At 43.2% G+C, this 24,513-nt stretch overlaps 1 protein-coding gene across 2 annotated transcripts in view; it reads left to right on the forward strand.

The window, feature by feature from the left end:
• Positions 1-24,480, forward strand: part of CERT1 (ceramide transporter 1) — a 73,758-nt gene extending 49,278 nt beyond the window's left edge. Inside the window, exons 6-18 of one of the 2 annotated variants that reach the window (XM_040421426.1) lie at positions 1,035-1,124; positions 1,444-1,601; positions 11,511-11,603; positions 13,129-13,212; positions 15,959-16,051; positions 16,365-16,424; positions 17,410-17,505; positions 17,617-17,749; positions 17,846-17,916; positions 19,053-19,181; positions 19,923-20,049; positions 20,192-20,330; positions 22,347-24,480. In XM_040421426.1, the coding sequence (XP_040277360.1) occupies positions 1,035-1,124; positions 1,444-1,601; positions 11,511-11,603; positions 13,129-13,212; positions 15,959-16,051; positions 16,365-16,424; positions 17,410-17,505; positions 17,617-17,749; positions 17,846-17,916; positions 19,053-19,181; positions 19,923-20,049; positions 20,192-20,319 (1,262 nt within the window). In that variant the 3' untranslated portion in view covers positions 20,320-20,330; positions 22,347-24,480. The remainder of the gene's footprint in view (positions 1-1,034; positions 1,125-1,443; positions 1,602-11,510; positions 11,604-13,128; positions 13,213-15,958; positions 16,052-16,364; positions 16,425-17,409; positions 17,506-17,616; positions 17,750-17,845; positions 17,917-19,052; positions 19,182-19,922; positions 20,050-20,191; positions 20,331-22,346) is intronic. The other variant, XM_040421427.1, reaches the window with a different exon arrangement.
• The last annotated feature ends 33 nt before the right edge of the window (positions 24,481-24,513 follow it).

The following is a 24,513-nucleotide window of genomic DNA, read 5'->3' on the forward strand; positions in this document are numbered from 1 at the left end:
ATTACCAGAGAAACAGGACCTGCAGATGTGCCATGGAGCGGTGCAGCAAGATTCCCACAGCGGGCCGAGGTCTGTTAAAGTGTAGATTTGGATAACCCCTTTAATACAGTGAGCAAACAGTACATGACGTAATCCAATAACACTACTGTAAAATGACTTAAAGGGAGACTGTCCCCATGAAAATACAATGCCGTATAACATGCAGGCAGCACTGATATATAGTTTTTTTTGGAGGAAAAAAAATTCTTAACTTGTGTCTAGTTTAAATCCTGGCTCATTCTGGGCTTTGAAGTCAAGGAGTCGGTCCGATCAGTGATTGACAGCCCTCTTTATTCACAGTTATGGAGGTAGCTGTCAATCACTGATAGGACCGCCTCCCTGACATCAAGGCCCAGAATGAGCAGGGATTTAAACAAACTAAATCCATAATTTTATGGGATGAAATTCAGAAAAACTTGTATCCGTCTGCTCAGCACCTCCTGCTCTATAACATGCATGTTATACTGCATTGTATTTTCATAGGGACAGTTTCCCTTTAATACGGCTGATACGTAATATTGGTAATGTCCGCGGGCCATGGGTGCCTGGTCTTCAGCACGTGTGGCACACGGCGCAGGTTGTACACCCTGTAGGCCGGACTCTTTATCCCCATATCATGCTCAATAAAACCTACATTGCATACAGAAGACCAGATCACATCCAGAGGTTTCTGTTGGGATCTACGATATCCTCTGACTATGAGACGGTGTCCGTTACATCTTCTAGTACGATATATATGGTACATTTCCTTCCATCACGGCCTGGGAGGGACGGCGCTGTCTATCCTCCTGGCAGTGCTAGTCTCGTAGAGCACAAGGGCTGCCTGTGACGGTCAGTAAGCTGAGCAGAATGACATGCCTGTTTGCTGGTGTTTTCTCTCCTATTGTCTTGCATACAGTGTTCCCTGCTGTTCCCCAGCAGTTTTCGTCACCTGTGTGCCAGTATCAACCTGACGGCCTGCAGATCCTTAACATCATTTGTTTCTTCTGGTTTAGTTGTTGAAGACGAAGACGACGATTTCCTTCCAAACCACGCGGATGGAGAGTACAATCACAATCACAGCAGCAATGGCACCAAGGAGAAATGTAAGCGTTTTGCTTGTTTTTACAGTTGCGGCTTCTCCTCTCCGTACTTGTATATGTAATAATGGGTACTGGAAGGAGACGTGACGTTGTGGTCTCTTGTAATCTACGCCTCCTCTGTTAATGTGTCCTCCAGTTACTAAAAGCACCACCACTACTACTCCCATCCCATATAGTCAATTATCAGAACAGGAAGCAATTTCTCGAGGCAGAATCCTCCAATATATATGTGAAGCTCCACCTGATACGCATCTAGCGTTTATCATTTTCAGACTTTGCTCGTCTTCCCGAGTGATATGTAACTGTTTGCCTTCCATTTTAGTGTTTCCACATGTAGCCACAAAAGGCATAAACGGCATCGATTTTAAAGGGGAAGCAATTACTTTCAAGGCAACGACGGCAGGAATCCTGGCCACCCTGTCACACTGCATTGACCTGATGGTAAAGAGGGAGGACAGCTGGCAGAAGAGGCTTGATAAGGTAATGGTGATCTGTATTGCTGTGATGTCTGGACATCAGGATTATGTAGTGTAGGGTCTGTTCATCATGGTCAAATGGCAGTTTTTGCTGTGATTTGCACAAGGCTTTGCTTGTTTTCCTCAGTTTGTGGCAAAAGACCACAATGTTACCCCAGAAGTGAGTAGACCTTTAAAGTTATCCCCTATCCACAAGTAACTGGTGTGCTGATCTGACCACAGGCTAAACGTGCCTTGATGCTCCATTCATTCTCTATGGGACTTTCAGAAACCGCTGAGCGCTGTACTCTATGTCCAGCAGTTGCAACTTTCATATTTGGCAAAACCCCTTTAAGTGAAGAGCATAAAATTAAGGGTGTTTTCTAACGCTTAAATATTGATTATCTATCCTCCGGATAGAACATCAGTATCAGATCGGTGGGGATGTGACTCCTGGCAACCCCACTAATCAGCTGTTTTAAGGGGCTGTGGCGCTTGGACAAGCAGTGCGACTTCTTCCTCATAATGTATTGAGCTCTGCACCATGCACAGCATAGTGGCTGTGCTTGGCATTGCAGCCCGGTCTCATTCATTTCAATTGGACAGCTGCAGAAAGGTCTTGGGAACATAACGTGATACTAAATGCTGAGGAAGAGACTGCAGCCTTCGCTCAAGTACCAGGCCCCTTCAAACAGCGTGTGGGTGCTGGGAATCAGGTCACCTCTAATCTGATATTGATGAATAGGTCATCAATATTTGAAACGGGTTGTCCGTGTGTTTAATACTGAGGACCGATCCTGAAGTTAGGATAGGTTATTAGTATGTGATTGGTGAGGTGCAACTCCTGGCACCTCCTCCAATCAGATGTTAGTAATGGCTGCAGCACTCTGACGAGCACCATGGCCTACTCGCAGCTTACCAGGCACAGCTCCATCCATTGGACAGTAACTGTGCTTGGTGTTTTAGCTCAGCCCCATTCGTTTGAATGGGACTGAGCTGTGCCTAGGCCATGTGGCCAAAGAATGTGCCGTCGCTGGCCAAGGAAGAGGCTGCAGCGCACATCGGAGCACCACGGTCTCCTCAAACATCTGATCAGTGGGGGTGTCGGGAGTTGTGCCCTCGCTGATTAGATATTGATGACTTATACTGATGACCTATCCTCAGGATAGAACACTCGGGACAACCCCATTAAAGGGGTTTTCTGGAAATCCTATTGACGTCCTGTCTTCTGGATCTAAATATTAGGTTGTTAAGCCTCATTCACACGTCAGTGATTTGGTCAGTGATTTCCATCAGTGATTGTGAGCCAAAACCAGGACTGGAGCCTCCACAGACATAAGGTATAAGGGAAATATCTGCACCTGTTCTGCGTTTAGAGACGCACCTGGTTTTGGCTCAAAACACTGATGGAAATCACTGACCGAACACTGACGTGTGAATAAGGCCTTAAACTGAATTTACAGTAATGGAAAGTTGTATATTTTGACTTGTGTAATTAGTATTTTCATGACACTGCAGTATGGATCCATTGCATCATGGAGTCATTTGCTTTTAAGCAACCACAATTTCAGAAAAACGCGTTAATATACGAGGCTTTGCATTTTTTTTTGTTCACATATCCAGTAAAAAGGTTCTTGCTATAATATCTTTGTGAAGACAATAATGGGAGGCCATTAACTTAATTGGTAAATGTACAGACGTTCTATATGAACATGGCAATAATTGCAAGTAATCCGCAGTGCGGATTACTGAACCCGGTGGGATTTTTACGTTTAGCGGTAGCACTAGTACAGCTTGCCGTAGTTTTTAGCTGTTGCTCAGTGTGCGTCTCCTCACTTCTGGATGAGCATGAGGAAGGAAACCATTATATAATATATAGACCTCCTCTTTGAGAAGAGCCCTCATAATCTTTACCAGATACTCAATTCCTTTTCACTCTGTGTTTGGCCTTAGTCATTGAGAGCACCACGCCCTTAAAGGGAATCTGTCATCACAATCTTCGACTATTCTTTGCTGGGATACTTGAGTACTGTACAAAAGGAGTCCAGATATGAATTTTTAGCTTCTTACCTCTCACTTTTCCCCATGCGATCAGCACTCAAAGCTGCAATGAAATACATTGTCAGGACTCCCGTGCATGCACACAGGACTACTCTCCATTACATTGGCGCAGCAGCAGTCCTGACAATATATTTCAGCAAAGCTTTGAATGCTGACCGTGTGGAAACTGGTGGCAGAAGGAAAATAAAAAATGGTGATCTGGACTCATTATCTGAAGCCTTACTCCCGTATTACTGCATAGTCCAGAATCGTGTTGACAGATTCCCTTTACGAAAACGGCATTCATTTAGAATAGTTATTGCAAAGGTCTCACTTTAAGGGGTTGTCCAAGATAATTAAAAATCTCGGAGAAACCTACAACAGCTTAAAGTAATGTTAAAAAATTGTATATTGGGCGGCAGGGCCAGCAGCCGTGGCTCATTATGGCCACCTGAAGAACAGTAGACCACTGGCCAAACCCCACTGCCCACAAGAAGTGTGCCCTCATCACATTTACGCCGTGGGCGGGTAGGGATTCGCGCTGGGAGTTGATGAGAAGGAGGAACTTGTGTGCCACAAGAGAAGCACGAGCGTCGGCCAGACAACGCGCCCACAGGCACTGCAAGGTACAGGGAAGAAACGAGAGTCGGAGGGCAAACTATCCGGTGGGTAGAGAAGAACCCGAACATACTCGCGAGCCATGGCAATTTCCCACCAGTTGGCCATTTCGGCGGCTCCCCTGCAGAAAAAGGAGGAGGGGGTAGGGAGCTCTGCTGGCTGCAAGAGTCTATAACAGAGATTCCAACAAAACCTCCCTGCACAGCACAATTCGGCCATAAGTTCCAGACCTCAGCCACTGGAGGCACTAATTCATACTATATTTTTGCAGTTTGCCTATATGTGCAAACCACTGGGGCATATAAGAGAGATAAAGTAGCATCTCGGACTGTACACTAGATTATCAGCTGCAGTCTCACTACAAGAGGATTCAAATAGTACGACGCAGAGCACTTAAATTAACCCCATGCACTGTATTTTGATCAACACCCTGATACGACAATGGGGCCACAAAAAGCACAAAGCACCGCAGAAAAACTGCGAGAATATGCTAGACAGCCAGAGGAAGCTACGCAGCTCACCTTTGCTTCAGCGTAATATTAATACCAGAGCAAGTACTGTATCCGACATTCTACCTAATACAACATCTTTAGAGGGGAATACTGAAGAACTCACTCTCAAGCAAGTATCCACCCAAGTATCCACCCAAGTTTTAGAAGCCATCACTGCATGTAAGACATCCCTTACAGGGAAATTAGAGGAGGTCAAGATTGATTTGGGACTACTGCACCAAGACCGGCATAATCTGCGAGAGAGGGTTCAACATGCTGAAGAACGTATCTCCCGTATAGAAGATACCACTGCCACTGTTCCTAGAGCGGAGACCTGGAAGCAGAAAGAAGATGACCTAGAAAACAGGCTCTGCAAAAATAACATCAGAATCATTGGCTTTCCTGAACGAGCAGAGTCGCTCACCGGACGAATTCATTGAAAAATGTATGAACAAACTTTTCCTGGATGCAAACTTCTCCCAGGCATATGCGGTGGAACGGGCCCACATAGTCCCTGCAAGACCACCCCCGGCGGGGGCTCCACCTCGCCCCATGCTGGCAAGATTCCTCAACTGCAAAGACAGGGACAAGATTCTGGCTCTAGCTAGAAGGCGGCAAGAAATCAAATTCGACAATACTAGAGTCTACATATTTCCGCATTTCTCCAAAGAACTGCAGAAACTATGCACCACTTTTATGGATGTCAAGAGACGACAGAGAGGCCAACATCCCTTACTCTATGGGCTATCCTGCAAGACTCAGAGTAGTGGACTGAGACAGAGCGGTCTTCTTAACTTCCCCTGGAGAGGCCGCTGAATGGCTGAACCTACGACGCAGATCTCCAAGACGCTGAACAGACCAGCAAATTTCAGGGACTGATTACATGAGGATTCTACTAGACTGGTTTGGCTTAGTTGAAATGTGATAGAATTATCCAGTTGCAGCTTCTTGTTAATGCATAGATTCCATTTAGAGGACGATAAAGGGGGTTTTAATATAGACCTGCATGTACTAAAATGACTACATCATAACTGTGGTCACGGCCTACATGCTTCTGCCAACCTTCATCGCAGGGAGAGGCATCCCAGTACAACTAGCCTTCAGTCTGGATTAAGACACAGGTCCAGACATATTTCTAGTTGCCAACACACAAAGTTAAGAAAGTTCTATAGGTTTACTAGGTTGGAAAACTATTATGGTAGCGCCGTTAGCTACAGTTTTTATGTTGCAATACTGTTCTAATATACACTCACTGCATCCTTCTTCACTCCCGAGTCTATATTTACACCGGGATTCCGTGGCTGAACTAAAAATCTTATCATGGAATGTTAGGTTACACCTCAAAAAAGATCCATGGTTCTAGCTTTTATTAGGAATCACAGCCGACAAATCTTGTGCCTCCAAGAGACCCATCTTACAGCCAGCACCTCCTTGAGTTCAATGGGCCGCACATTCCCACCACACCTTCATCTAGAGGAGTGTCTCTCCTGGTGCACAAACAACTTTGCTGGGAGGTAAAAGACCTAGTCACAGATTCAGAAGGCAGATATGTCTTTGATCACTCTTATTGACAATGTACAGTACACGTTATTAGGCTTTTATAATCTTCCCCCTGGCTCTGTGCAAGTGCTACACCTAGCAGCAACCTTTGCAGCTATGTACCCACATGCCAGGATAATTTGCATGGGAGACTTAAATATGATGTTGGACCCCTCTTGGGATCAATTTTCAGGGGTAGCAGACCCGAGGAGTGTGGGGAGTCCCTCGAAACTTAGTCGATTCCTGACTGAATTTAGATGGGCAGACCTTTGGAGAGTTCAGCATCCCAGAGACAGGGAATACTCCTGTCATAGCAGGAGCCACAACTCCCTAACTCGAATTGACTACTTATTGGGCAACGGGTTAGTAATACTAAACCTGCGATCCATAATATATCTTCCTAGGGGAATATTTGATCGCTCGCCGATATTGGGTACTCTGATTCGTAGCTGTTCTGGCTGAATCTTATGGCCTCGGCAGACGGGACTGTTTCTCATCTGACTGAGTTTCTGGAAATACATGGAGATGAACCTAACTTGATTCTAGTGTGGCATCTCCTATATTAAAAAAGATACTAAACGCTCGGAGTCAGTTTGAATTGCAGTGCACCACTCTGGAGCAGCAATATATTAGACACCTGACCGATTCCAACAGGACTGCTTGGCTACAGGCGGGTAGACAATACTTAGCTATCCTTAAAGATAAAGCGGATAGGAAACTGTTCTTCATGAAACAGACAGCGTTTGAGTTGGGAAATCAGTCAGCCAAACTACTAGAGCAATTAATTAAGCATGACTTGCCTTCTTCAACAATTTTGACAATCTGAGACTATTATTAATACCTTTACACAATTCTACGGGATCTATATAGATCCAGCATAACAGTATCTGAATCAGAGATAGGTACAACCCTCCCTACACTCGCCACACTGCAAAGTGCTCAGTCAGACCAGCCAATTTCCTTGGGAGAAGTAAAACAGGCCATGGCAGATTTTAATAATGGGAAGTCTCCAGTACCAGACGGGCTCCACAAAGAAGTATATGCTAAATATGCAGAGATGTTGGCTCCACAACTGCTAACCACCCTTCACTCGGCATTGGAGCTGAAACGTCTGTCAGACTCCTTTTATGGAAGCCACCATAATACTGTTACTTAAGCCTGATAAAGAACTCCTAGAATGCAGTTCCTGTAGGCCTATAGCCCTATTAAACGTGGATTACAAAATCTTAACCAGAATCTTGGCCAGTCGCCTTAATTGGGTGATCCTTTCTCGGATTCACCAGGATCAGACGGGCTTTATGCCCGGAAAGTCCACTACGGAGAATATCAGACGGGTGCAGGTGGTTACACAGGTGGGCTATTCCTCAAATGCAGATTGGACCCTAGCTGTGCTGGATGCCGCCAAGGCATTAGATTCCATCGAATGGGCTTATCTGATTAGCTGTTTGCGGGGATTTGGGTTTGGCCCAAAGTTCCTCAGATGGATTGGTATGCTATACAGTAGTCCGGTAAGCAGACTACTGATAAATGGGGAGTTATCAGAAAACTACCCTCCATAAAGGGACAAGACAAGGCTGCCCTTTGTCACCGCTTGAGGTGTAGCACGAACATAACAGGGGTGAGTCTGGGAGAAAGAGAGGTCCGTATAGGATTATACGCGGACGATATGGTTTTATATCTGTCCTCGCCTGACACATCCATCCACAACGCGATGGCTTTGATAGATGAATTCGGAGAGTTCTCAGGCTTAAGAATAAACTGGGAGAAATCGGTATACATGCCACTGGGTAGGGCAGATTGGACTGGTTCCTCCCACGTAGAACGGCTAAAAGTGGTAGACACATTTAAATATCTGGGAATAAATATTAGTAAAAGACACACCCAGGCCATGTCACTTAATATCTCCCCTCTTACTAACCATATAAGAAACAAGTTTCAAAGTTGGAAGAGTCTGCCTATTAAGGTGGCAGGGCGTATTAACCTCATCAAAATGATTATACTTCCGAAAGGTCCTTTATGCCTTTCAACACTCGGAGGTGCAGGTACCCAAATCAGTATTTAAAGAAATAGACTCCTTGTCTAGGGTTTTTATTTGGGGCAGATCTCAAGCCTAACTTATATATACTATTTAGCAGGTCAACTAAGACTCATTAAATCCTGGTATATGAACGAGGAGCTTCCCACTTCAGAATACTTTTTAAAGAGGCATCTGCAATGCTACACATTATGGTCGATTCTGGAGATGCCTCCCAAGTTCCAGAAACCATTACTTCCATTGCACAAATTGGCTCAAACGACATGGAAGGAGGCTAAATCAGTATCACAATTTACAGAGGTTGTCTTGGACGCCCCTCTATGGGCCAACCAATCATTACCGCAGGTGGTCATGGGGGCGGACGGGTGGCAGTTGGCAGGATTCAGAACTCTGGGAGACATATATGATCAAGGGATGTTGATGTCCTTCGAGGCACTCTCTCAGAAATACAATATTCCCCGCACGCTTTTCTTCTCATACTTACAACTTAGATCGGCCATACAGAGTACATTCTCGACTGGCAACTATACGATCTCTACGTTTCCCCTCATAGGGGTCGTAAGAACCCAAGGACCCAGAAGACTAGTGTCAGTAATTTTACTCGCATTTAGTACAATCAAAGGTCAGTGCCAATCCCCTTACTGTAATAGACAAATGGAAAAGATTGATACCCACACTTACAGAAGAATCAGCTACAGATTTATTAGAATCCCATTTACCAGTATCACCAGCAATCAACAAAATAATTCAATTATATATTATTCATCAGACATATCTTACACCGACTAGATTATATAGAATGGGAAGGGCATCATCCACAGCATGTCCACGGTGTGGGGACCTGGAGGTGGACTTTTGGCACTTTATGTGGAGATGCAGCCCGATAGATTCTGGAAGGAGGTGACCACTTTCTTATCTGATCTGTTGCCGGTTCTGGTGGCCTGTACTCCTGAGGTTTGCCTGTTGGGAATTCTGGGTGAGGATAACTGGGGTCATTATATTACAACATTCTTAAGGGAATCGCTCTTTATGGCATGTAAATGTATCGCGCTGAGATGGTATACACCGAGCTAACACAAATAAATCAGATGTTACCGTATATGGTGCTGGTATACAAACATCGCAATAAACCTCAAAAATTTGACAAGGTCTGGGCAGTGTGGTGTGATTCACCTCATACTCCTATACTCTGTCCCGAGACTAAGGCAGGCTTTATTAACTGCCCGAGGAACCACGGCTCAACCGGTGTAGTGGGGTACCTAAGAAAAGTACAACACAAACTCAGCTTGGACAAAGAGAAATGGCCATTGTTATATAGATTGTTTGAAAGTCTTGATGACAATGGAAAATAATTCATTATTGGTATTTTGAATTGTATCAGAAATGTATGTAATGGATGTCAATTTACATAGGTCAATAAAAGAGTTAAAAAAAAAATATATATATATATATTCATATATTCACCCCTTACTTCAGCTACGTCCTCTGCGTTGCTCCTCCAGTACTCCTGCTATTTACAAGCAGCAGCGATATGCCAGGATATGTCTCCACTTATGATCTCCTGCCCTAGTTGGCGTGGAGAGATGCTGCGGCACGCTGTGATGCACTGAGAGGTTTGTACACTTTCATGGGCATGAGGTTTTAAGTGGAAGTACACTTTATTTGTTCTATATTGGTCTTCATTTGTCCTATACATGGGCACGGTACTCTGCAGTAGTGTTGAGCGTGAGTATTCTAATCTCAAATTTTAATTGTGAATATCGCCACTTTGAGAATTCGCGAATATTTAGAATATAGTGCTATATTCTAATCGCAAATTTATCACGAATATCGACACTTGGCAACATCCCTAGCAACCAATAGTAAAGTTGCCTATAGGAGTAGTGTTGATCGCAAATTTTCGTATGGCAAATTTTCCAATTGCTGATTTTCGCAATCAAGAAAATAATGACTGGAGATCTCAAATTCGCGAATATATGACGAATATTCACCCAAATATTAGCGGAATATCGTGAATTTAAATATTGCCCCTGCCGCTCATTGCTGAATTTTTATCGCGAATACTGGCACTTCGAAAATTGGCGAATATCTAGAATATAGTGCTATATATTCGTAATCGCAAATATTATAGATTTTTTTTTCATCAGTACCCATGATCCATCACTGCTTCTTACTTGTGGGCCAATGAGAAGGCTGCAATATCTTTGAATTTAGGAGTAGTGTTGAATGCGACTTTTCGTATTGCAATTTCTTGATTTTATTTTTTTAATCGCAAATTTTTATCACGAATTTTCTGATTGCCGATTTTCACAATCAAGAAAATAATGACTGGAGATCTCGAATTTGCAAATTTATGGCGAATATTCGCCCAAGAATTCGCGAAATATCGCAAATTTTAATATTGCCCATGCCGCTCATCACTACCCTGCAGTATAGGGGATGAAGACTGATGCAGGCGAGGCACCATGGACTCCTATGCTCACACGTTCTTCATGTCCTGTAGAAATGCCCAATCCTTTGCAAAACGGACAAGAATAGGACACGTTCTGTCTTTTTTGCAAGACTGCAGAACACATACATTGAAAAGAATGGGTCCGCATCCAATCTACAGACCAAATATATTGTCGTATAGGGCCTTAATCATAGAAACTGACATCTGTCAGTAGATTTGTACCTATGAAAATGACTGGCTTGTTGCATGTGCTTTTGGCAGCTGAGGGCATCTGTGTTGGTCCCATATTCATATGTACCCACATTGCTGAGAAAAATGATGTTTTGAGATATATATATATATATATATATATATATATATATATATATATATATATATATATATATATACACAAATGAACCTCTAGGAGAAACAGGGGTGTTGCCGTTGCAGAGAGAGCAGAGCCTCTAGGTGTAACTGCTGTTCTGTTGGTGCTTTGACAGGGCCAGGCGTTATAATGTTATCACAGCCTGTTCCTGTTAATCAAAGTGCAGAGCCTCTAGGTGTAACGGTAACTTCCCCCGTTGCTCCTAGAGGCTCATTTGCATATATTAAAATGTCATTTTTATCGGAAATGCGGGCACATATGAGCATAGGACCAACATGTGCAGCAGATCAGCCAGTTTTCAGTTTCAGAAGTACAAATCTGCTGACGGATGCCCTTTAAGCTGAATAGAAAACAAGATTGTTAATATGCAACTCTAAATCTGCTTATTTTAGGAGGTCGAGAAGAGGAGACGAGTAGAAGAAGCCTATAAGAATGCGATGACGGAGTTAAAGAAAAAATCCCACTTTGGTGGACCTGACTATGAAGTATGTTTACTGCACTCTTCCCCAGTCTGCTTGTACTAATCATAGTGACTGGTGGCAGAAGACGACCACATGGTCCCTCTAGTCTGCCCTTATATTATTGCCTTAATGTATTATCATCTTAGACAGGTTTACAGTCACTGACTGTAGATTTCCCAACCACATCTGCTGGAAGCTTTTTCCAAGCATCTATTACACTTCCAGGGAAATATTTCTGAGCTGTCCCCCAGCTAATTTCTCATTGTTCCCCCTTGTTCTCATCTACGGAAACACTTTGCTCCTCCCCTTTATTTAAACATTTGACATACTAAAGAGAGCTGTGGGTCCTCTAAGCCACCAACATGCATATATCAAAACTGACCGTTGTTGCGTTAATTTAAAGAACATCTAAATTTACCATAAATGAGTCCAGGACTCCTCTCCTATAACTCCGGTCACATGTGTGTTGCACCATGGAGGGTACACCTTGCTTTACTGGGCATGTACTGCACGTTGGTACGTGTGAAGTGAAGCAAGAAGTACTGCCCTCAGCTTCACCAGTGCAATGCAAATGTACTTGGAGCTGCTGGAAACGAGTCCAGGACTCCTCTGCTGATCTGTATGTTCTTTAACAACTCATCAGTGATTTATTATACGCAGCTTTGAAACACTAAACCGGACACGCCGGTGGTCTAGTGGCCCCCAAACCTACTGACATGTTCCCTTTAAAGATTTTGATCATGTCCCTTCATCTTCTTTCCTTAAAAGACTTATTTAGCAAGTTCTCGGCACATATATTTTATTTTATTATTTTTGTCAGCAGAAATTTTCCTTATTTCACTAAATTGCCACTTACTGAAGTAAAGACTTGGGATAGGAGGAGATAGAAAGCTTTAGTCTATTGCTCTCTCCTGGACACGCATGGTGCATCTCCTCTCCCATGTCAACATTGCGTCAGACTGTTTGAGGGGTCTTTCAGTGGGTGCAGTCTAAAGGCACGGCCACGCAGATTTTTGGACGAGGATTTGAGGCAGACCTGCCTGCAGGATTTTGTACCACAGCCAGAAGTGGATTTGAAAGGAATTGGAGATATAAAGTAAGGGCATACCCTTCTCCTTCCTGGTGGATACACTTCTGGCTTAGCTAAAACTCCTGCCAGCAAAACCTCAAAACCCAAATAATTCTGTGTGGCCGTACCCCAAGACGGAGGGGCTGTACAAATCTGTAATATGAGTTGTGTAGTGTGTACACCTGTATTCGTATGTGACGGATTTGCTGCAGAAACTTTAACATTTGACTATCAAGACTTGCAAAAATGTTTTTGCTTACCATCAAAAAAAACAAACATTCTGATGAATAGGATTGATTTTCAGAGTAGTCTGCGAGAAAACTGCTGCATGTGAATATACCCTTACAACAATCAATTGAATTGCAAGGTTATGATGCATGTGAAATATGTTGTGAAACAATCCTATAGCATCGGTGGGATTTCTGGAAAATACATGTACAGTTTGTGCTCAGAAGATAATAATCTCTTATACCATGACAGGAGGGACCGAACAGCTTGATTAACGAAGAAGAATTCTTTGATGCAGTTGAAGCTGCTTTGGACCGACAGGACAAAATTGAACAGGTACCTCTAATGCTGAGTGTCTCACCTAAGAAGCCATGTGGTATGGGAAGGGGATCAGGAAATTAGCCAAGAGTAAGATTATTATTAATAATAATAATAATAATAATAATACAGGGCTCCAGATGGCGACCAAAATGGTCCCCAATGCGACTTAGAATTGCAAAATGGCGACAAGACTTTGTAGTCTTGTCGCCATTTGCGCCTAGAGCCTCCGCTGCTCTGCCGCTTTAAGAAGAACGGCATTTCATACAGAAGGCAGGCGGCAATCCAATAACAGAGCTCCGCACAGTATAGAGCTCTGTTATTAGAGAGGAGGCTGCTGATTGGTCAGGATCAGTGTGCTGCTGTACCATTGGATGCTCCTCTCACACCCCCATTCTCCCGCGCTGAACACAGCAGCAGCTTCAGAGTCATGAAGACAGGGAGCCGCTCCATAGAACAGAGGTTAGCTTGAGAAGCGGTCACAGTCACCCCTGCTCTGCCGCTGATAAAGGCTAATCCTTATCGTCTTTACAACCCTGATAACACTCAGTGCTCCGTGTGAGCTCCCTGCCTGGGCTCACAAACATTCTTAATAAGGGAATAAAAGGGTTAATAGGAGCCGCTGGTCAAGACACTAAAAAGCCAGTGAACCATATCTCTTTCAATAGTCCTTGCTTAGTAGGAGGAGAGGTTATCTCCTGGAGGTTATCTCCTCCTCCTAAGACTTTTGAAAGACATATGGTTCACTGGCTTTTTAGTGTCTTGACCAGCGCGGGGCTCCTATTAACCCTTTACATACTTAACATTAGCAAGTGGTGAGATGACTGATGATCACCTCACCACTTGCTAATGGCTGCTGCTGCCCAGTATTCCCCCCGCCTACCTACCTACCTACCTTTCTCTGCACATCTCCTATTTTATGCTAAAGTGGGGGGGAACCTTTTCTGGTGTGAGCCTGATAAGTGTGATTGTGACCAGTTCCATCAGTTGGCGCACGTGCAGCGGTATGAGGGAGCACTCTGCCATTTGTACAGCCTACGATGCGGAGATGCCACCACGCTGGGGAGGCTCAGGTGTGGCTGGCAGTGAAGGTGTTAAGGCTGCCGGTCGTTAAAGTAACGTTAGGCTGATATAAGGGGCAGCCGCGCAGCCCACCTGCTCCTTGCAGGACTCTGATCATGCACCCTCCCTATCCGCCCTTCCCAAACTATGGGCCCACTTACCGGCTACAGCCCCCCTACTACAAACCCAAGGGGCCCTACTGGAAGCCTCCCTACAAGGGGGCCCATGAAGTCTGCCCTTCTCTTTAACTGCCTGGATAACTACCGGATATGGGCTCAGCTGTAGGCCTTGCTCAGCCAGCTGGGGCCGGAGCTGGGGCTGAGCCGCTCTTACACAAAAGTAGGGGTTCAGGTGAACCCCAGAGTGGACGCGTCTGTTCAGTGTTCACTGGGGCCCCGTACGCTGAAGAGCCGCAAGGGATGGGCCCTACTGTGCCATGCCACACCTGGGCAGCATGCCGGACTGCGTAACGTCACCCCAGTCCGCTTTCCCCGCACTGTAGCCAGACAAGTCTTTTATTTTTTATTATAATTATATGTATTTTACATTTGGCGACTAAAAAATTCATTTGGCTCCTAAATTTTTCAGATTAGGAGCCAATGGCTGCTTGAGATTTTTTTTTTGTCTGGAGCCCTGTAATAATTAATAATATTTTTATTTTTTTAACATTGCTAAAGAAATGTTTTCACACAAAGCATTAGAATAGGAGACGAGCGAATTTCATATTTTGAAATTCGTTCACGCTTCGTTTACTGGTAAAATGTGAATTGCATTATGGATTCCGTTACCACGGACCATAATGCAATTCTATGACGGAATACCTTTTAGAGGCATTCCGTTATAATAAAGTCTATGGCCTGCATAACGGATCCGTCCCATTTCCTTTATGCAGGAGAGGACTCCTCTGCATAACGGAAACGGGACGGATCTGTTTTGCAGCCCATAGACTTCTATTATAACGGAATGCCTCTAAAGACATTCCGTCATAGAATTGCATTATGGTCCATAACGCAATTCTTCTTTTACCACCAAACGAAGCGTGAACGAATTTCATAACCTGCAATTCACTCATCTCTAATTAGAACCCATAAACTATACTATATGTTCTCTAGGGGGAAAAGAGTCGTTTTCTAAATGGAGACGGATGTAAGTGGCTACCTGAGATTGAATATAAGGATTAGGTGCTGGAGTAGAGACGAGGGGCAGACACACGACTAAGTGTTTTGCAGTCCGAAAACTCTGGATCTGCAAAACACGGATATAGGCAGTGTGCACGGCGGATCACGATGCAGACACATTGACTTCAGTGGGTCTGTAGTCATCATGCTGCGGCAAAGTATAGGTTTATGTCTCATCTTTTCTACAGCAGTCTCGTGGATGCAGAGGCACATGGAAGCTATTCTGTGTGCTTCTGCATCCATGTGGCCACGCCTCAAACGATGGGACATGTCCTATACTTTGCCGCAACATGAGGGCTACAGACCCATTGAAGTCAGTGGGTCTGCGGTGGGCACACAGCTGGGATCTGTGGTTTGCGGACTTCAAAACACGGTCATGTGAATGTACCCTAAATTACACCATAGTGAGACACAGATCGCTTTTTTTTTTTTGCCTTTGAGCCAACCACAAAGATCAAAAAGTTCTAACATAAATGCGGTCGTTTATCAAGTGCAAATGTCAATCATAACGCTTTCCCTTCTAGTGTCAGACAGAAAAGACGAGATCTCACTTATCTTCATCTTTACCAACCAGTGATGCATTAATTGCTGTGGAAAATCACAGATTTGTTCGAGCGGTAAGTCCTATAAAAGTGCCCGTTATTTTCTGTACTGACTGCGTATGTACATGTAGAGGTGACTTATCTAGGTTCTGTTGGATTTACATTGGGTAAACTATTGTGGCCTGCTGCACTATTTTAATGAAATAAAAAAAAATAAACTGATTAATTAGAACCGGTAACAGATTAGGGGATCTGTTGCCGATTGGATCAGACGTGTCCGCCTAGTGCATCCATTTTGACAATTTGTACAGTTGATATAATGTATTAGTTATATTCTGTTGGACCCAACCTCACTTTTTATCACCTATTTTATTTTTATCTGTAATAGTCCCCCAGCCGTTCAAATGACCCAGTCAGTGCTTCTGATGAGCACAGATTTGGCAGCCAGGTACTGTATGCTTGCACAAGCGGACCATATGTTGCATGTGCGGTTTTTTTTTTTGTTTTTTTTTTAACCCCTTTAAGTTTCCATACACTATACTATGCAGGATCTACTAACATTGAAATCCTATGCGGTTTTCTAGACCTATGGCCAGAGTTGTCAGACAGAAGCTTACTCCACTCACCCTTTTGAGAACACATGCACACGTTGCGGAGCCAAACATGCTTGTGTATTGTGGTTTGGGACGGATGAGCCAAATGAATGTTTGAACAAGAGCTTTAATGTGTTATGACTACTTTTTCTTAGGCATCATGCACACAATGTATTTTGGATCTGTGTCCGATCCTCATTTTTTGACCCATTCGTCTTTGTGAACCCACAAAAAAAAAAAACGTACACGGATGTCAAAATGCGGACCACAGACCCATGGGTCTTCAAAAAAAAAAAAAAAGACGCACTGACCTCATCCTTGTATTGCGGACCACAAAATGGATATTGTTGTGTGCATGAGGCCTTATGCACAGATGATGTTTCTAAAGCTTAAAGGGGTTGTACCACTAATAATGTATCTCACCCAACCGATATCGTTGTTATATCACTTTCCCCAAATACCACCATTGAACGAAAAGTTATTCACCTGCCATTGCACCCTGTGGCAAATCCGTTTTGATATTCAGTTGCTGAAGGTTACGTCCTGCATTGAAGCCTTGTCATTGTTAAGAATAAGGGGAGTGTTTAATGTCACATGATCTGCTGATGTCAGGACACAGGATGGCACAGCAGACACAAGGCAAACCAGGAAGTAGGATTCAAGCATGGGGGATAAGAGAGAGCTGCAAATGAGGTCAATTAAAATAAATAAATAATCAAGAAGGAATGGGAGCTAGACTAATTGATACAACCCCTTTAAATGCACAGTGTTGTTAGTTTCTTGTGGAAGCATAGCAATGTTCTAAAATCTGACCGCAGTGCTTTCTGTTTTTTATTGTAGGTGGATGAGATGGTAGATAACCATATGACCTACTCACTCCAAGATGTGGGTGGAGATGCCAACTGGCAGCTTGTAGTAGAAGAAGGAGAAATGAAGGTAAAGGAATAATTTGCCCTTTGCTTGTCTCTTCAGTATATCGAGACCGGCATAAGATAAATGCCTATACTGCCTCCACATGCTGGTGTATGACACATATGATCTTTTCAGGTTTATAGAAGGGAAGTGGAAGAAAACGGCATCGTTCTTGACCCCCTGAAGGCTACTCATTCTGTGAAAGGAGTCACGGGACATGAGGTGTGCCAGCACTTTTGGAATGTTGACGTACGCAACGACTGGGAGAGTAAGCTTTTTCTAGTGCCCAATTATGCGAGTATGATGTTTGCATTTTTTTTTCCTTTTGATTTTGCTCACTTGTGTTTTTCTTATGTCTCAACAGCAACTATTGAAAACTTCCACGTTGTTGAAAAACTATCTCCAAGTTCAATCATTGTATACCAGACGCACAAGGTATGTCCTTCCATTTCTGTGCAAGTGAGGGTCTGTTCACATAATGTTTAGAGCCTAGGATATGCTGAAGTATACATCTGAAGGAAGGCAGCACTGCATCCCACTGTGTAAGCACACAATGGGATGTAGTCCATAAGCTCCCTTTGTAAAAAAAAAAAAAGTGTACATCACCTTCTAGAGTGGTTTAAAAAAAATATATATACTGGCCCAAAGGGACACTCTGGATCTAAATGTGATGTGAACAAAGCCTTAAAGGGGTTATCCGAGTTATATAAATGTATGCTAAGAGCTATTTTATTATACTATATTAAACACTTTTCTAAATCACTTACTTTATTGATTTTGCCCTGTTTCGCCGCTGACGATTTGGGTCATGTGACCCCCGACGTCATCAACTCTGCTCAGGCGCTGACGTCTCGTTTACAAGCTTCTCCCTGCTTGAGGGAGTGGCCCGGCTCGGTAATCGAGACGTCAGAGCCTTCGGTGCCCGCCCCTCTCTCGCTCTCCTCACACAGCCTCGGCAATCGTAAGCGATCACGCATGCGCGATCCTTACCAGAGCCGTGGTGATTGCTTCGGAAGCAGCGTATGTGTCTGGCTCCTTCCCTCACTTCCTTGGGCCAGTTTACCCGTTCCCCTCCCACATCTGGGGATCGTTATTAGAGCCCAGGCCCCCTCAACAAGTCCACATTACACTCCTAATACCACCCCCAGGACACAAAAAGTAAATAATTGTCCATCATATAGATATAGCTATATCTGTATCTAAGCTATATCTGTATCTATATATAATATAGCTTAGATACACATAATTTAAAAAAAATTGTTATAAAAATGTGACCGGAGGATCTGTCTGTGTGAGCTAGGAGATGATCATGTGACTGTTTTTTCAATGCAATGTATAAGTAAGTCCTGATGAGTTTTGAGGTTTTAATTTTTTCCCCATAACTTAGATAACCCCTTTAAAGGGGTTTCCAAGGGTACTATATTAATGGCCTATCCTCTGAAGGTTTACTTGTCCCTTTAAGAGCCTGCTTAACCCACAGTCCGATGAGCGGGCTAATGATGCTTGGGCCATAGCCTCTGTTCGTTACTTGGGGTTTCTGCGTTGTTTGACTGTTTTGTGGTTGGTTACAGAGAGTGTGGCCAGCTTCTCAGCGCGACGTCTTGTATTTATCTGCAATCCGTGTGATACCAGCTGCTAGTGAGAATGAAACGGACACTTGGATTGTGTGCAACTTTTCAGTGGACCATGACAATGCTCCTGTAAGTATATTATTTCTCTGGATGTAGTTTATACTAAGCCTATAGCATTTAGGCTCTGTTCACACTAGCTTTAGGGTTTACTGTCATAAAGGCGCTCTAAATCTGAAATACTCATGAGCAATGGACTGTTTTTCCAGAAGAACTGTAATTACTTACATTACACACAGAGGAAATCTGTCACCAGGGGTTGTCCAAATTAAATAAAAACTCAGGGAGCCTCTGTAAGTGGTGCAAAATAACATCCAGCCCTGCGTTCCGATTCTCCCGTCCGCTGATGGCATCTTCCTGGTTGCAGCAGTGATGTTCAGTGTACACAGGTCACTGTGCAGCCATCACTGGCCTCAGCAGTATACCGGATGTCACAGCTGCAGAGAAAGGGTTTTGCTTCTTTTGTTATTTTAGACTGTTTATATGAAAACTCAGGCAGCCACTGAAAAGTGTTTGGGGCTCTCAATTATCTCGTAAATTGAGCCGGCAAAGTGAAGGAGGGTACACCGCGCATACGCTGCCACTCTCCAGCGTTGGCTCGGCTATTTCCATTGGCCTGCTAGAAATATATGGGAGCCCACCTTGCTTTCGCAGCCATCAGTTCCATTCACTTCAGTTTACAAAGTGAATCAGACAGTGGTGGCATTTTCTAGCGACATGCCCCCATTGTCTGAGATGGGAATTTCCCTTTTAAGTGTAGATATATTATTTCATACACGACATTTAAACTTGTATGTTTCTTTTGTGTGTTAGCTTAACCGGTGTGTTCGTGCCAAAATCAATATCGCCATGATCTGTCAGACACTATTTAGTCCACCAGAGGGCAACAAAGAAATCAGCAGAGACAACATTCAATGCAAAATTACATATGTCGCTAATGGTGAGATCCAAATTTATTTATTTATTTTTTATTTTTTTGCTCGAGTATATATTCTGTAAAATGTCTGCTGTCATGGTAACTGATGAGTAATGTACATGGACTTTTTGAAAATGTTTTTTTTATTATTATTTTTTTTATTTAGTGAATCCTGGAGGGTGGGCTCCTGCCTCTGTTCTCCGAGCAGTGGCCAAACGGGAGTACCCCAAATTTCTTAAAAGGTTTACTACATATGTGCAGGAGAAGACCTCAGGCAAGCCTATACTTTTCTAACAATTTGCCAGGTAAGAGGAGAGTTACATTAATTTCGCTGTTGTAGTTAAAGGGATAGTCATGTCCTCTGTTTGGATTTATACATTGCAAGAAACTATCTGGTAGGTATAAAAGCTTGACTATGGGACTTCTCTGTAGTATATAGTACAAGGTCCCCCACAGGAAAAGACTCTTTCTAACCACTTCTTTACTCTGGCCATGAGAAGAAGGTTCTGAACCAGTACACCTCTGTTAATGGGGTATTTCGGGACTCTGCAGGTCCCACAAACCCACCTTAATTACACTAAACTCGCTTGTTGAAGAAAGTTTGTAATAGACTTATTATCACAAAGTTGCATGGCTCAGCTACTCAGCTTTTTTTGTCAAGATATGCAGTGGAGGCCCCTAATGGATCCTCGGTCACAGATGTGGATGTCATCTTAAAGGAAAATAGAGATTTATCGGAACTGGCTTAGTTGCCCATAGCAACCAATCAGATTCCACCTTTTATTTTTCAGAGCCCCTTTGGTTTGGTGCTATGGGCAAGTAAGCCATTTTTGATAATTCTGCCCCTATGTGTTTTGGAAGTTGAAGTAGTGATGTCTCATGAGTTCATAGCAGTGAGATTCATGTACATGCAACTTCCAGGAGATTGAGTGCAGGTAGACGGAGCGAGGTAAACAACGAGGCGAGCTCTTTAAACTTCTCTGCAAGGGTGCAGAGAGTCAGACCTACACTGAGCAGGGGGGATGTGTCATCAGAAAATGACCTATTAAGGCTACTTTTACACCTGCGCTTTCCCTTTCCACTATTGATCAGTCATAGGATCTCAATAGAGGGGAAAACACTTCCGTTTTGTCTCCATTCATTGTCAATGGGGACAGAACTGAACGGAATGCACCAGGATACATTCCATTCCATTTGGTTGTGTCCCCATTTTGGATAAGAGGTGCTCACCTCTAGAGGCCTCACCCCAGGCCTATATATAAAGAGAGAATATTTGTATGAAATAAGAGGGGCACTCTCTACATACGGGATCACACACAATATGGATATGATAAGATTCGATATTTATTGACCTCACTGTAACAATAATATTGCCCTAAAATAAATAATTGAAATGGTAAGATATTACCCAATCATAAAACACTTCAATTAATCATAAAATACAATGCTAAAATAGAAAATAATCCACTATATACAATCCACTATATTTTTAATTTTCCATGTCAATGCCTATATTTAAACAAAACCCATAAAACCCTGCAATTTTCACATTGGCCACTAGGCCTAATAATAGGTGCCACTTCTTGGTGCGTGCAGATCACTTTACTGCAGTTAACTCATCCTGCCTGTAATGATACCACCTCTTTGTATAGGTAAGACAGGATCCTCCATTCACAATAGGCGATTATCAGAACTTCTCTATTCTTCCTTATGCAATGACCTCTGCACAGAGCATGCCTAGAAAACCCTCCCATAGAAATCACTGAGGTCCCCTCCTGACCACTGTGACTATGGCCCATGTGGCTGCCGTAAAGAAAGTTTTTAAATGCTGTTAATACTGACAGATTGGCTTCAGCACTGCTCTAGTTATTTATGGCATACGTTGCAGGATGCTTTATAATTTCTCTTCATACTCGGGGTACTTTCACACTAGCGGCAAGGAACTCCGGCAGGTAAACAGCCTGTCTGATCCGTGCTGTCGCTAGTGCACGCATACCCCTGGACTGCCGCTCCGGCCAAAATTGACTCTAATGGGGCAGGCCGGAGTTCCGGGGGCAGCGCGGCAAACATCCGAGAGGCAGCCGGAATAAAACTACGACAGGTCTTAGTTTTATTCCAACCGCCTCTCGGCATGTTTGCCGTGCTGCCCCCGGAACTCCGGCCCGCCCCATTAGAGTCAATGGGGCCGGAGCAGCAGTCCAGTGGCACACGTGCACTAGCGGCAGCACGGATCAGACAGGCTGTTCACCCGCCAGAGCAGCCTGCTGGAGTTCCTTGCCGCTATTGTGAAACTAGCCTAATGGTCCTGTCTTCTCCCGCAGTGAAATGAAGATGCGGTATGAACATTCCACGTTGGATCAAGCCTTGATTTTACACCTTCAAGATGGGGTTCATGATCCAAAGCCTTTTTATGTATTGGAGGCGTTACCTTGAGGAGACTGAACATCAAACACTATTGGACTTCTACTACTTTCTGGATTCATGTACAAATTGTATTCACATACTAAAGAACATGGTTATGTTTTCTTTCCGTTCTTTTCGATTTGCTTGCTTTGAAGGGCCACAGGAAAGGAATTCCCTAAGGATGGAGGCTTTCATTTTCTACAACCAGAAAACGACATACCTACCGTAGGCCTGAAAAAATAATGAAGCCATAACGGTCTTGTGTTTCTGGCCATGGAGAGGGTTATGCACAGAAACATGTGGCATTTTCAAGGTTGTTAGAGAGTTGTTGGGTGGGTGGATGAGTATGGGGGAGGGTTGGTTTGTTTTTTGCTTTCAGAACTTTATTTTTTTTCCTTTTTATCCTTTTTGTGCTAGCTTGTGGCTAGCTGTTGTGATGGTAATAACTGAGGGCTGTTTTAAGCTATGGCTTTGCCTTTCTGTTTGCAACTCCAATGAAGACTTGAAGTCTGATGGAGCTTTGCAAAACAAACAAAAAACAAAAAATTCTAAGAAAGCTTTATTTTTTTCCAGAAATCTCTATATTTCTATTTGTTTTTTAAGTTGTGTTCATAACTTCGAGCAAAGAAAAAAAAAAAAAAAAAAAAGTGTTCTGTAACTTGATCCAGAAATTTCACAATCGCTCTTAGACAAGATCTATGGATCTAGTCAACATAAATGGTGTCCTCTCCAGATGTCTTGTTGTCTTTTTTGGGGGTGTGCAGGCTGTCCATTTTTTTTTTTTTTGGGATGCTGTGTTTTGCTGAAGCTTCGATCTCTGATGTGACTTTGTACTGTCTTACATCATACTTCTAGCGGTAGAACAGCTCTGAATGTATCTATCTTAGACACATTGGAGGCCGCCATTTTGGTGGAGGGAAACATTAGTGCTTCATGCCTCCCAATGAATGGCTTGGCTCGGATCACGATATACGTGCCTCCATCCGTGTATAGGCAATAGGTACATTTGAATGGCTGCCACCTACAGGCCGGGGGTTATTAATTCCAATAATGAACGGCACTTCAGTTGTTTTTTTGTTTTTTTAATACCCAGAGACTTCGTATTACAGCATTGTTCTATGTAAACTGTTCCTGAGTATTTCATAGCGTGTGGCATATTTTATCATATTTTTTATGAACCTCTTCAGACCTTCAGGCCAATTGGGCTGTATATAACACAATGCCACCCTCTACTGAGTGCAATATCCACAGTCCTATTTTCGTTCACTGCACAGTTAAAGGGGAAAGCTGTGAATTTTGCACAAGATCTCTAGTTCGTTTTTTGACTCCCTCTTCAGTGACAATCTTCAGTGGGATTTGATTAGGGGCCTGGTTACACAAGTCTGGTGGCTGTTTTGTTTTAGTTTTTTTAAAGATTGGAGGAGACTTAAACGGTCTGAAAGAAAAACTGTCCATAGCAAGCAATCATGTGACGGCTTTCATTTCTTGCAGTGCTTTTGAAAAGTGAAAGCTGCTCTGTCAATGGTTGGCATGACCAGTTTTTCTTATGGACTTTTTCATAAATCTGTGGACCGTGGCTCCTATTCAAATACGTTATCCAAAAAGTTTTGTCACATAGTGAGCTGCTTCCTGAGCCTTGCTGCAGACAGTCTTCAAAAATCATATAGTTGGGAATGTGTGATTCCAATCTCAAGATGCGAGATCCTGATTCTGATGTGAGATCCTGATTTCAAAAAGTTGGCAAATCAGACATGTGATCATTGAAAATCGTTACAATCAATTATATAGTTATAGCCCACAATTTCACACACTGTTTTTTCATTTTGATCACTGTCGCCGTCCACCATATATTTACCCCCCTGCCCCGGTTTTCGCAAGTATGGTTGGGAATCTCAGCTGACTCCTATGTTCCATTGATTCATATCTGTCTTGTGCATCTGTTATAATAGATTTATAGTATATAGATTGGTGTCACTTGCCGAATGATTAACATTTTTATAAGCTACAATGAGTATATGGAAAAAGATGTATATAATTGGAGCAGTGTAAAAAACAAAAACAAAAAAAACCTTTATAAACAACGAC

The sequence above is a fragment of the Bufo bufo genome, chromosome 2 (genome assembly GCF_905171765.1).
Source record: "Bufo bufo chromosome 2, aBufBuf1.1, whole genome shotgun sequence".
Lineage (NCBI taxonomy): Eukaryota > Metazoa > Chordata > Amphibia > Anura > Bufonidae > Bufo > Bufo bufo.